We start from the raw sequence: 12445 nt of genomic DNA on the forward strand, positions 1-12445 counted from the left end.
TGCTTTGACAACTGTCAGGGGTACACTCTTATTCATCGCCACACACAAGAAAAGGCACCTAGTGGATGAAAAACTGCACAAAGAGACGGCAGATCTTGCAACTCAGAAAATAAACTGTCCCCACTGTGGGCCTCCTATGTAGCAATGGGAATCAAGGGCCAAATGAGTATCCTTAATAAGTACAAGATGGAGCTTAAGAAGATGCACTTAAAAAAAAAATAATACTTCATGAGCATGGCTACAGCAAAGCAAAATTCTGGCTCGGCAGCTACAAAGCAAACTGAATTGTGGTGTGGAGGCTCTTAGATACTGATAGGAGGCACATTAGCTGTGCATCACATTCCCATCCACAACATGATGATTATCTCCAAATAATATTCTGTGTCAGAATTTGGAGCTTTCTCTAGCGCGCATGGGTAAAATTTGGTTTGGCTTTCTTGCCTTTATTTGCATTTAATGAACCCATTATCATCTGAAGTCACCTGCTGATGTTTCTTTCCTAAAGGTGCAAGTAGAAACATACCATGGGAAATACACTGTTGCTACAGGTCTACTGCCAGCCTGTCAAGCTGTGCAGAGTGCCCCTTCTACTGTTATGCAGGAGAGTCTCTTGGTATAGTCCATGTGGACCTTGTCGTCACTGAGATAAACGCCTTTAAGTCTAAGAGGATCATTTTGAATTCCAGCAAATTCATGCTAATTGGACCTGATGAGTTTGTTGTAACTGCTATCTGTTGCATGGAAGGTGGAATGGGCATGCCAATATAAAGTAGGGCGGGTGATCATATATTTTCATATGATGGGAAACCTGGATGGGCTGGACCAGCATTGACAAACTGTTCAGCACTGAATCCTGCACTCTGTAGTTCACAAAGTATGGTTCAACTGTTTGCTTGATGGCCAAAACTTTCTACAGGGAAAGGTAGGCCTTTGCGAGTCCAGAATGGTAACTATAACAGAACAATGGTGGATTCAGAGTAGTTCAAAGAAAGCCTATGCCTTAATAGAGTACTAAGTCCTAGGATCAGGTTAGACTCTTCCAGCTCTCTTGGAGAAACACTTTCAATGCAATCATCCAAGTATGAATCACAGTCGCTTTCCAGGGCTGCGCAATGATCCTGGATAGTTGTAATGACTTGGGAGGCTGTAATTAAGCTGAATGGTGGAATCTTTCACAGTTGACATTGATTTCGAAATATGATTTCGAAATATGAAACCGATACCTCTTGTGGTCAATTAAGACTGGGACGTCAAGAAAATGCATTCTGTATGTTCATGAAGGACATCAGTCACTGTTCTGGGAAGTTAACACAACATGGGTTACTGCAAGAATTCTTATTTCTGCCAGAGTGCAGTGGGTCAGAATTAAGACAGGTAGCATACATGTCCGGATGCCCCAGTCTTACCTTTTAAGCAAACAGTGGAATTGTGCACCTTCCCCTTCCAGCAAGTAGGACAAACTATTTCTGATAAAGTTTTACACAGGTTCCTGAAATGCTGGATAGGATAGAGGTGTCCCAGATCAGTCCATCTGAGGGAGTAGCAGTGCACACCTGTGAGGGTAGCAGAGCGAAAGCTTTTATACCTACAGAGGTACAGTGAGTCTCCTGAGAAGGAGACGAGGATAAAGCTTCAGAGAAGTCAGGGATCCTTGTGAAATCTGCTTTCCCGCCAGAATCTTGGGTGGAACAAAAAGACAGAGGGCCTGATTATGGTAATGGCAGATGGGATACTCTGTCACAAACATATCCCATTCGCTGTATTACAAGTCCCTTTATATCCTATGGAACATGTAATACGGCAGACAGGATATCCTGCACGTTTGTGACGGAAGACCGTAATCAGGCCCATAGTCACATACGTCTGGGTTTAGTGTTGCTCAATACAGGCGATGGCACCAAGGGAGGGTGATTTAAGTTCACTGGGGTGAGAAGTGAACTAGATCAGAGTTGGTGTTTCTTGATTATTATTTTCTATTACTCATATTGTGGTGAGAGGTGGGTCACCTCCGAACATTAGGCAACACTGGCATTATTCAACTCTTCTTGCTTGAGAGTGGCACCTTGTTTTACTATAATCAGAAAATGGGATGAGAGGAAGGCAGCTAGCGAGGGTTTCTCACACAAGACAAGTTTCACACACAAAGGACAAATGGGGATGCAAGTTGCACTGTACTAAAAATGTAAAAATCAGAGATACGCATAAATTAATGTCACCCATTATTTTGTTGGCTAAAACTGAGAAATGTTTGTTCATTTTATTTATTACAAGGACAGCTGAACAGGTCTTGCAGCCACTACAAGACCTCTTGTGGTCTGAAGTGAGAGCATTTTATTTTTTTTAAAAGTCAAAAGCACAATGGTGCATTTGATGCTCGCTCAACATTTTTAAGCTTGGGGGTCTATAGAACTAAGCACTTAACATTTGGGTACTCGAGGTATCACACAACATTGATAGAATTAGACCGTAACAAAGCACAAGCCCAGCATAACTCTTCCATAGACAGGATACCCTACATTTTGAAATAACTTTTAACCTAATACCCAAGGATGCATAACAAGGTAACAAAAAATACAATTAACTCATTTAGATATTTTTAAGTCGGGTGATGTAATGTAGTGACTGCAAGCCCGCCAATAATAAGCTTGGGGCTAAGCTTGAGGTCTATAATGTCACTGTAATAATTTCCTCCAATGTGCACACTTCATCGAAACACCCTACAATACTTACCACAATGTTATTTGGATCCATAGATTCAACAGCATCCAAAAACTTGAACTGCACCTGCTGGTACTCTCTACTGTGCTCAAATGTGAAGGACTGCACTCCCCTTGTGCTTTCTATTAGCCGCATTGTGATACCTGGGGAATTAAAAAATAATATGTTAATGCAACACAGTTAACACTACGTTGTGCGCGAGACAAATGCACAAATTGGCCACACATTTTAGGAATTTGCTTTCATACCTCTTTACATCAGAGCCTAGTACAACGGGATAATGTCATGGGCAGAATCACTAGTCCTAGCCCTTGAAATAGCCTACAAATCACTAATATCTATGAGTGGTTACATTTTAGCATATGTTCTAGCTGGCAGCTTTGAAAAAGTAACATTAACGCAGCCGTATGTCAGATCACTTAAGATTGTTTCTAATTACCAATATCTGCATTTACAGCATATAGTGGCATGACTGAAAATTGCTTCACAAATGCATTTAAACAAATTTTGCGGACAAGTTTAACTGCAAATGGGTTCTCTAGGGATGCATGTCACAATGTTACCTTGATAAGCAGCCTCAACCTCAGTTCCCTGCCACCAACCTAAAGAAATCACAAAGAACTGCTAATAGATAAAGGGTGAGTAGTAGAGTTGGCTAGCATCAGGAGAAAGCATTAAGACTGAAACTTCTAAAGATAACGTAAAGATAGCATTATCTGACTTTTGAGTGTTGGCCTCTTCCCAAATCTAAATGTGCAAGAGTTTGTGAAACATAATACCTGCTACCCAGACTTTAAATAACGTAATTTGTGAGCATTTCCTGTCAAAAGAGACCATTAAGTCACAATGAGTACTCCAAGGAGAAAGTATAAAGCATAACATATATACACACAAATATATATATATACACACACACATATATATATATATTACCTACTGGCGGTCGCCAGTAGGTAGTTATAGTTAGGACCCCTTTTCCATAGGAAAACCTCAACATTCTATTTTGATTAACTTTGGCGCCGGTCGATGAATCCTCGCGAATTTCTCAAAATAGGTGGGGCGCTACGCTCCGCTCCTACCCTGAAAGTCTCGGGGGGATTCGTCAAGCGGGGGCTGAGATAAAAGGGGGGTCCCAAAACGCGTTTTTCCCATGCATTTTTCCATAGGACCTTTAGAACGAGCTACAGCCCGAACGGCTGAATAGAATTACTAGAAATTTGGCAGAGGTAGTCCCTAGGTCAAGGAAGTGCCTTTTGTAGGTTTGGTGTAAATCTGTTCAGTAGATTCTGAGAAAATAGCCTTTAAATCAATATATATATCTGAGCCCGCTTACGGTACGCTTACCGTGCGCTTACCGTAAGCGTACGGTGGCGTGCGCGAGCGCGATTCTGATTGGCTCTTAGATCTTAGTAAACATTCGAATCGGCCGAAACCAGGAAGCGGCGGCTGCCATTTTGTCTCTCGCACTGAGTGTTGTTTATCAAACAAGATGGCCAAAAACATGTTACGGGGCTGTTTTGACAACTCCCTCCCACATAGTCATGTTGAGGGAGTCCCCAAACATCCCCCAAGAGCAAAAACGGTTTTATTTTTTTTTCGGCAATTTCGCCGAGTACGCTTACCGTACGCTTACCGTAAGCGTACCGTAAAAAAAAAAAAAAAAAAAAACACTATCGGCATGCAATAGGGAGCGCGCAACCAAGATGGCCGCGTAGGTGCGAGGCTCCCGAGGACCTCCGTGACCTCCTGCATAAATCCTGACAGAATCCTGTCCCAGATGAGGGGACTGTATTTGTGAGCCCGAGCAGAGGTGACGCCCGTTTTCCGTTTTTAAATCGGACCTCGGACACCGGCAGGAGCATCGATTTAGGTTTGCGGCCTTCTCCACACCGGCCCCCCGTACTGGAGTTGTGGGGCGATCCGGACACAAAGTGAACAACAGCGGCGGGCAAGGCTGGGTGGCTCGCGTACCCCGCACTTTCACTTTCGCTTTTGCGCCCTCCTTGCTGCCAGGCGAGGTTGGGTTGCGGGGCGGTGTGCGGTGCTGTGGCCTCGTTCGGGCTGCCCTGCCGGCCCGCCGGCTGCGATCCGTCCTGAGGAGCGGTGGTCGCCCCCCCCGGAGCCCTTGAACGGGATTGTCTGCCCCCTTTCTGAGGAGATTGGCTCGATTTGGGGATTGCGACCATGGCCACAAAACAAGATGGCGACCGGGCCAAGGTGAAGTCGACCCGTCGTGGCACGGCCCAACAATCCAATAACATGGACCGCTACACCCTCCAGAAGGGATCGCCAGAGGCGCTGCGTAGGTCCCCCACGGGCCCGACTGATGCTCCTGCTCTGCCCACGGACCTGACCCTCCGGGACGTCATGGGCGCCATCGCCGAGATGAAGGCCTCGGTGGACCAGCGCTTTGACACTCTGGCGCAGAAGATCGACTCGGTCCTCGTGGACGTGGGCCTCGTGAGAGCCGATCTGTCTAAAACAAATGACCGGGTCGATTCTTTGGCCCACTCTACCTCGGGCCTCACAACTGACGTGGCGGCCCTCCAACAGGAGGTGCGCAGGCTTGGCCAGGCGAGCGCCCTGATGAATCGTCGACTGGAGGATTCCGAGGGTCGGGCCCGGAGAAACAACGTCCGCATTATCGGGGTGCCGGAGGGACGAGAGGCGGAGGCAGCGGATCTGTTCGTGGAGGACCTGGTCCTCACCCACCTACAGCCTCGGGGGCTGAGCAAATTCTTTGCAGTGGAACGGGCCCATAGGGTCCCCTGGGGTAGGCCTAAGATCGGCGCCCCACCGAGGCCTCTCATCGCCCGGATCTTCAATTTTAGGGACAGAGACGCTATCCTGCAGACTTCTAGGCTCCAAGGGCCAGTCAGACTTGACAACATGGATATTAATTTCTATCCTGACTTTACCCCGGCGGTCCAAAAGCAGAGACTGAGCTTTCTGGGTGTCAAACGTCGCCTACGAGACCTGAATCTCAAATATTCGATGCTTTTTCCAGCTAAGCTGAGGGTGGAGGTAGATGGCCGCACGCACTTTTTTGATCGTCCCGAGGCGGCCGGGGACTGGCTGGACACTTTGCCCGGAGATCGGGGCCGGGGGGGCGGGGGGGAGCGGTTGGTGGGGAGGGCCCGCCAGATCAGGACTAAGGGACTAATGGTAGGCCTTGCTCCGGACTGTGTTATTGTCACCATTGACTGTTAGGGTAAGTTCCCCTCCTGTGGAGGTCGTGCGGGGTCTCTTGGGGGATCTCCCTCCTCCTCTGGGGGACTAGTTAGTTTTCTTTCTATGGGGCGACAGGCACACTGCACTTTGGGGGGGCTGTTTGGGCTCATGCAGGGGTGCAGGGTGGGGGGAGTTCTGTTGGGATGGGTGGGTTGGGGTGGGGTGTGGTTCGTTTCTACCGCAAGGCAAACCCTTTATTGTACTGGTGTTTTTGGGCTGCTCTCGGGGGGACAAATGATGGCTTCTGTATGTGATGGGGGGTAGGGACCTGACTTTGTTGTCCTGGAACGTTAACGGACTGGGGGATAGGATTAAGCGGGGTGTGGTCCTGCAGTATCTGAAACGGATTTCGCCTGATGTGGTCTTTCTGCAGGAGACACACCTTATTGGTAACTCCTTTTGTGCCATGAATCGACGTGGTTATCGTTTGGTGGCCCACTCGGGCTTTACGTCAGGCTCACGAGGGGTGGGCATTATGGTCAAGACCTCGCTCCCGCTAGAAATAGACGAGGTGCGCCATGATGAGAGGGGACGTTACACTGTTTTGGTGGGGAGAATGGAGGGCAAAGTAGTCGTCTTTGTCTCAGTGTACGTCCCACCGGGGTTACAGTCCACCACCTTTGCGGACCTGGGGCGCCTCCTTCTTGAACTTCCGGGGGGGCTTCTGGTGGTTGGGGGGGACTTCAACGCGGTGGTTTCTGGGACTATGGATCGTTATCCCCCTAGGGACCTCCCCCGGGCACAGGCGTGGCTGTCGGGCCTTTTGGACACACTGGGATTGGTGGACTGCTGGCGTTTAAAGCATCCCACTCAGCTGCAGTACACCTTCCATTCGGGTGCCCATGGTAGCCTTTCGCGGCTTGATCATATCCTTGTCCCTGCGGCCTATGCCGGGAGGGTGGGGGAGGTGCGCCATTTGGCGAGGGGCATCTCAGATCACTCCCCGCTCCTGTTGCACTTTGATGTCTTCCCGAGGGGGGAGGGCAGGGTAGCTCCAATCAACGCTTGGTACCTGCGCGACCCCACTATTCGCGCTGACTTGATTAAATCCTTGCAACGGTATTTCGAGGAGAATGTGGGGTCAGTCCTGTCGGCTATCTCCCTGTGGGAGGCTTTCAAGACAGTCCTGAGAGGGGAGGCCCTTTCCTTTATTTCCCATGCCCGGAGGCGCGCACAGGAGGAGGTGACCCGGGTGGAGGCCGAAATTACTGAATTGGAGGGTGATTTGGGGAGTGGGGTGACTGACGCTGCGCTCCACGTTCTGCACCTTAAGCAGGCGGCCTATAGGGCCCTCGTCACGGAGGCGGCCAGGGGCCTCAGCAGAGAGCAACAGGGGCGATTGTATGATGTGGGTGATAAGGCGGGCAAGTTGATTGCGTGGTTGGATAAGAAGGAGAGAGCGAGTCGTGTGGTCCCGCTGATTGAGAGGACGGATGGCGTGCGTGTCATTGAGCCGGATGCATTGTTTCTTGCTTCGCGGATTATTTCCGCGAGGTATATTCCCCGGTTTCTCCCTGCTCGGAGGAGGATTCCCATGCCCTGCTGCGTGACATCGCGCTCCCCTCCCTTTCTGTGGAGGACAGGGAGTTGCTGGATGCCGCCCCCACCTCGGACGAAATCGCCCTCGCCATCTGCTCGGTCGCTTCTGGCAAGGCCACGGGCCCGAACGGTATTCCTATCGAGTTATACAAGCTGCGACCGGATGTACTGGCACCCCACCTCCGCGCAATGTTCCTTGCGGCCCACTCGCGGGGCTCCCTCCCGCCGGACCAGCGTCTGGCTACCATCGTGGTCATCCACAAGGAGGGGAGACCTCGAGACCGGGTCACATCCTATCGGCCTATCTCGCTCTTGAATGCGGAGCCTAAAATCCTCGCCAAGGTGCTCGCCAACCGGCTGGTCGGCGTGGTGGGCGACCTGGTCCACCAGGACCAGTCCGGCTTTATTCCCCATCGCAATACGGCTCTTAATCTGCGACGCCTGCACGGCGTGCTAGCGCGTGTTCCGTTCGTGCGGGAGCCGGCCATCTTGGCGTCTTTGGACGCCACTATGGCGTTCGACACAATCGAGTGGCCGTATATCTGGGCGATGCTGGCGAAATTTGGCTTTGGGCCGGGTTTCATCAGCTGGGTCAAATTGTTGTACTCGGACCCACTTGCGCAGGTGGTGGTGAATGGTCGAGTCTCGGCCCCATTCGTGCTGGGACGGGGCACGCGACAGGGTTGCCCCCTGTCGCCGCTCCTGTTCGCACTGGCCTTGGAACCCCTGGCAGAGTGGCTGCGGTGGCACCCTTCTATCTGAGGTCTCCGTTGGACCCCCGAGTATGAGGACCGCGTGTCTCTCTATGCAGATGACATCCTTTTGTACTTACCCTCCCCGCGCAAATCACTGATTGTCCTGATCGATGTTCTGCACTCTTTTGGCCGCAATTCAGGCCTTGTCATCAACTGGGCCAAATCCTGTGTCTATGTGCTTTCCGGGGAGGCTCCTGTCCTCCCGCGGGGCTGTCCGATCCAGATTGCCTCGGAGGGATTTCGATACTTGGGTGTCTACATTACGCTGGACCCGGTGGCCCGCTACGAGCGAAATTTGCTTCCCCCCCTCCAGCGCTTGAAGGAGGATGTCGCGCGCTGGAGGCGCTTGCCACTTTCGCCGCTCGGCCGGGCGGCGTTGTTCAAGATGATGTCACTGCCGCGCTTCCTGTACGCTCTCCAGAACACTATGGACTTGGTCCCAGCGCGCTATTTCCGTGAAGTGGAAGGTTTACAGCGCCGCCTGTTCTGGGACGGGAGGCCGCGTATAGCCTTGGCAAAGTTGACGCTCCCGTGGTACGACGGAGGGATTGCCCTCCCGGATATTAAACGGTATTACTGGGCCTCCCAGTTAGCTGCAATTAATCATGGCCTCTATGGGCCCGCCCTAAACCCGGCATTTGAAATGGACAAGATGCTCCTGCCCGGTGGCGACTACAATCGAGCGCTCTACGCTAGTGTGCCCGATTCCCGCTTGACGGGACCCACGCGTGTCATGGTGCGAGTATGGCACGCGGCTAATGCAGCTATGGGCTGGAAGGACCGTTTGACCCGGGCGTCACCACTGTATGCGTCTGAGAGGTTGGGCTCTCTGTGGACCTCGAAGGGCTTTGAGCAGTGGGACACGATAGGCATCAGTACAGTGGGGGATCTCTGGACGAGGGGAGGATTTAAAACATTCGAGACGTTGCAGGCGGAGTTTCAGCTGCGGGGCAGTGAATACTTTCGGTACCTGCAGGTCCGTCACGCACTGGGCTCCGTCTTCCCAGACGTGGCCTCCATCCCGGAGTCCTCCCCCCTGGAGGATCGAGTGCTAGATGGCCATGTTCCGGACAGCACGATCTCCCTCATTTACAAGAAATTGATAAATGATCGCTCGGGCTTACTGACTGGCCTCCGCGAGGCCTGGGTTGCCGATGGGCTGGAGTTGGACGACGAGGACTGGATTTCCGCGGTGGCCTCTCCGAAGGAGGTGGCCATCCCGGCTCGCCTTCGTTTCGTCCAGCTTAAGATACTCCACCGGGTGTACATGACGGGGCCAAGGCTTCTGCGTATGGGCTATGCCGAGGACGGATTGTGTAAGCGTGGGTGTGGTGCTTCAGCGACCTTTTTGCACATTTTGTGGGAATGCCCGAGGGTGGAGCGATTCTGGCGTGGTGTGCATGAGGTCCTGCGAGCGGTTACGCATGTCGCGCTGTTGCCTGAAGCGAGGAGATGTTTGCTGAATGTGTGGGAACCGACCGATTACTCGGTTCCGCAGACGCGATGGGTGACTCTGGGCTATATGGTGGCTAAACGGGACGTTGCACAGCTGTGGGGATCCCAGAGGTCCCCGGCGGTGTCGGCCTGGAAAGAACACATGGATTGGTGCATGTTCCGAGAAAAGGTGGTGTATGTGGCGCGGGGTAAGCCTGGGGCATGGGTGAAGATATGGGGCCCCTGTAACGCCTACCGCGGGGATATCTGCGAGCCGCCGTTGTTGCCTCCCGCTTCACCAGCTCCATCCCCCTAGTTTACTCCCTCCCTCAGTTCCGAGCACAGTGTTCTCCCAGTCCCGGACCTGTTTCCCTTCCCATCTCGGGGGTTTTCAGTGGATGGTTTGGGGTCCCCCATTTGAGGAGCACGTGCTGCCACTTTCGATCGTGGGTTGCCTTGCGGGTGTGTGTTTATTTATGTTGTTGTGTTGTATAAAATGAAACCGTATTGTGGGCTCAGAGCCATATGGCCCGCGTTGTTGATACCTCCTGCCTTAGTGTCTATGCAAAGCCAAGTGCCTCATTGTATGTATGTCATTTGTTATCGTCACTTTAGCGGCCGGCCGGAAGGTTGTAGGCCCATACCTGTATATATTTGAGATTGCAATAAACGGTTTCAAAAAAAAAAAAAAACAAAAAAAAAAAAAAAAAACACTATCCACACTGACCCCACCCCCTGTGCTTTTGGTGGTCGTAGGCCACCAAATGTACAGGGCTTATTAATAGGTAAAAAAAACTAAATTTTGGCAACATGAAATTATAAAATCGAAATAAAAAAAAACACTATCCACATTGACCCCACCCCCTGTGCTTTTGGCGGCCGAAGGCCACCAAATGTACAGGGCTTATTAAAGTTGATAAAAACCGTGCACGGAACGAACTGCGTTAAGTGGGCGCGCACGCCTCGAATGGCGTAAAGTAACTTAGCATTTAAAAAACCGTACAAATTCACTGAAAAAACCATAGGTTTCACACACGTTATAGTTAGGAATTAGCATTTAAAAAACCTTGCAAATTCACTGAAAAAACCATAGGTTTCAAACATGTTATAGTTAGCGGAAATTTTACTGATAAAAAACCAGTGAAATTGCCCCGTTATAGTTAGTGCTGGCAACTATAACTCACGCGACCGCAATCTTCTGCTGATGACATATGTGTCTTTATGAAAAAAAAATATTTGTAATATATGTATAGCTAAAAATGTATGGAAGAAGACATGGGCAAATAAGTGTCTAAATACAGTATTAGCATCAGCAGAGGATTGCGGTCGCGTGAGTTATAGTTGCCAGCACTAACTATAACGGGGCAATTTCACTGGTTTTTTATCAGTAAAATTTCCGCTAACTATAACATGTGTGAAACCTATGGTTTTTTCAGTGAATATATATATACACACATATATACACACACACATATATACACACACACATATATATACACACACACACACACACACACATATACACACACATATATATATATATATAATATATACACACACACAAATATATATACACACACACATATATATATTCACTGAAAAAACCATAGGTTTCACACACGTTATAGTTAGGAATTAGCATTTAAAAAACCTTGCAAATTCACTGAAAAAACCATAGGTTTCACACATGTTATAGTTAGCGGAAATTTTACTGATAAAAAACCAATGAAATTCCCCCGTTATAGTTAGTGCAGGCAACTATAACTCACGCGACCGCAATCCTCTGCTGATGCTAATACTGTATTTAGACACTTATTTGCCCATGTCTTCTTCCATACATTTTTAGCTATACATATATTACAAATATTTTTTTTTCATAAAGACACATATGTCATCAGCAGAAGATTGCGGTCGCGTGAGTTATAGTTGCCTGCACTAACTATAACGGGGGAATTTCATTGGTTTTTTATCAGTAAAATTTCCGCTAACTATAACATGTGTGAAACCTATGGTTTTTTCAGTGAATTTGCAAGGTTTTTTAAATGCTAATTCCTAACTATAACGTGTGTGAAACCTATGGTTTTTTCAGTGAATTTGTACGGTTTTTTAAATGCTAAGTTACTTTACGCCATTCGTGGCGTGCGCGCCCACTTAACGCAGTTCGTTCTGTGCACCGCACCGCATGCCCACTTTACGCAGTTAGTGCCGTGCACACACGGTGGGCACGCGGTGCGCTATGCGCACCGCGTGCCCACGTTACGCTAGATGGGCCATGTACGCACGATGCGCTTCGCGCACCGTGCGCACATGGAGGACATATGATGCACTTCGTTTTGAAAGGTAATATTTTAATTTTTCGTATATTTTATAAGCCATGCACAAATGGTGCCCTTCGGGCACCATTTGCACACGGGATGGAGAGAGTGTGGATAATTTTTTTTTTTTTTTTTAAATATTTTAGTTTATCTCATCTCTAATAAGCCATGCAAAATTGGTGCAGTGCGGGCACCAATTGCACACGGGGTGGAGAGAGTGTGGATAATTTATTTTTAATTTTTAATTTTTTACCGTACGCGTACGGTAAGCGTAATCGGCAAAATTACCGAAAAAATAAAAATTACGTTTTTGGCCTTGGGGGATCTTTGGGGACTCCCTCAACATGGCTATGTGTGTGGGAGCTGTCTAAACAGCCCCTTTACATGTTTTTGGGCTTTATATTTTAGAAATCACTCTCAGTGCGAGAGAGAAAATGGCGGCCGCCGCTTCCT

General features: G+C 49.4%; 1 protein-coding gene across 1 annotated transcript in view; it reads right to left on the reverse strand.

Moving 5' to 3' along the window:
- TCF25 (TCF25 ribosome quality control complex subunit) overlaps positions 1 to 12445 on the reverse strand; it is a 722186-nt gene that overhangs the window by 491010 nt on the left and 218731 nt on the right. The window contains exon 7 of the mRNA XM_085639175.1: positions 2731 to 2861. Within this exon, the coding sequence (XP_085495301.1) occupies positions 2731 to 2861 (131 nt within the window). The remainder of the gene's footprint in view (positions 1 to 2730; positions 2862 to 12445) is intronic.

This window comes from Triturus cristatus, chromosome 12, assembly GCF_964204655.1.
Source record: "Triturus cristatus chromosome 12, aTriCri1.1, whole genome shotgun sequence".
Taxonomy (NCBI): Eukaryota; Metazoa; Chordata; class Amphibia; order Caudata; family Salamandridae; genus Triturus; species Triturus cristatus.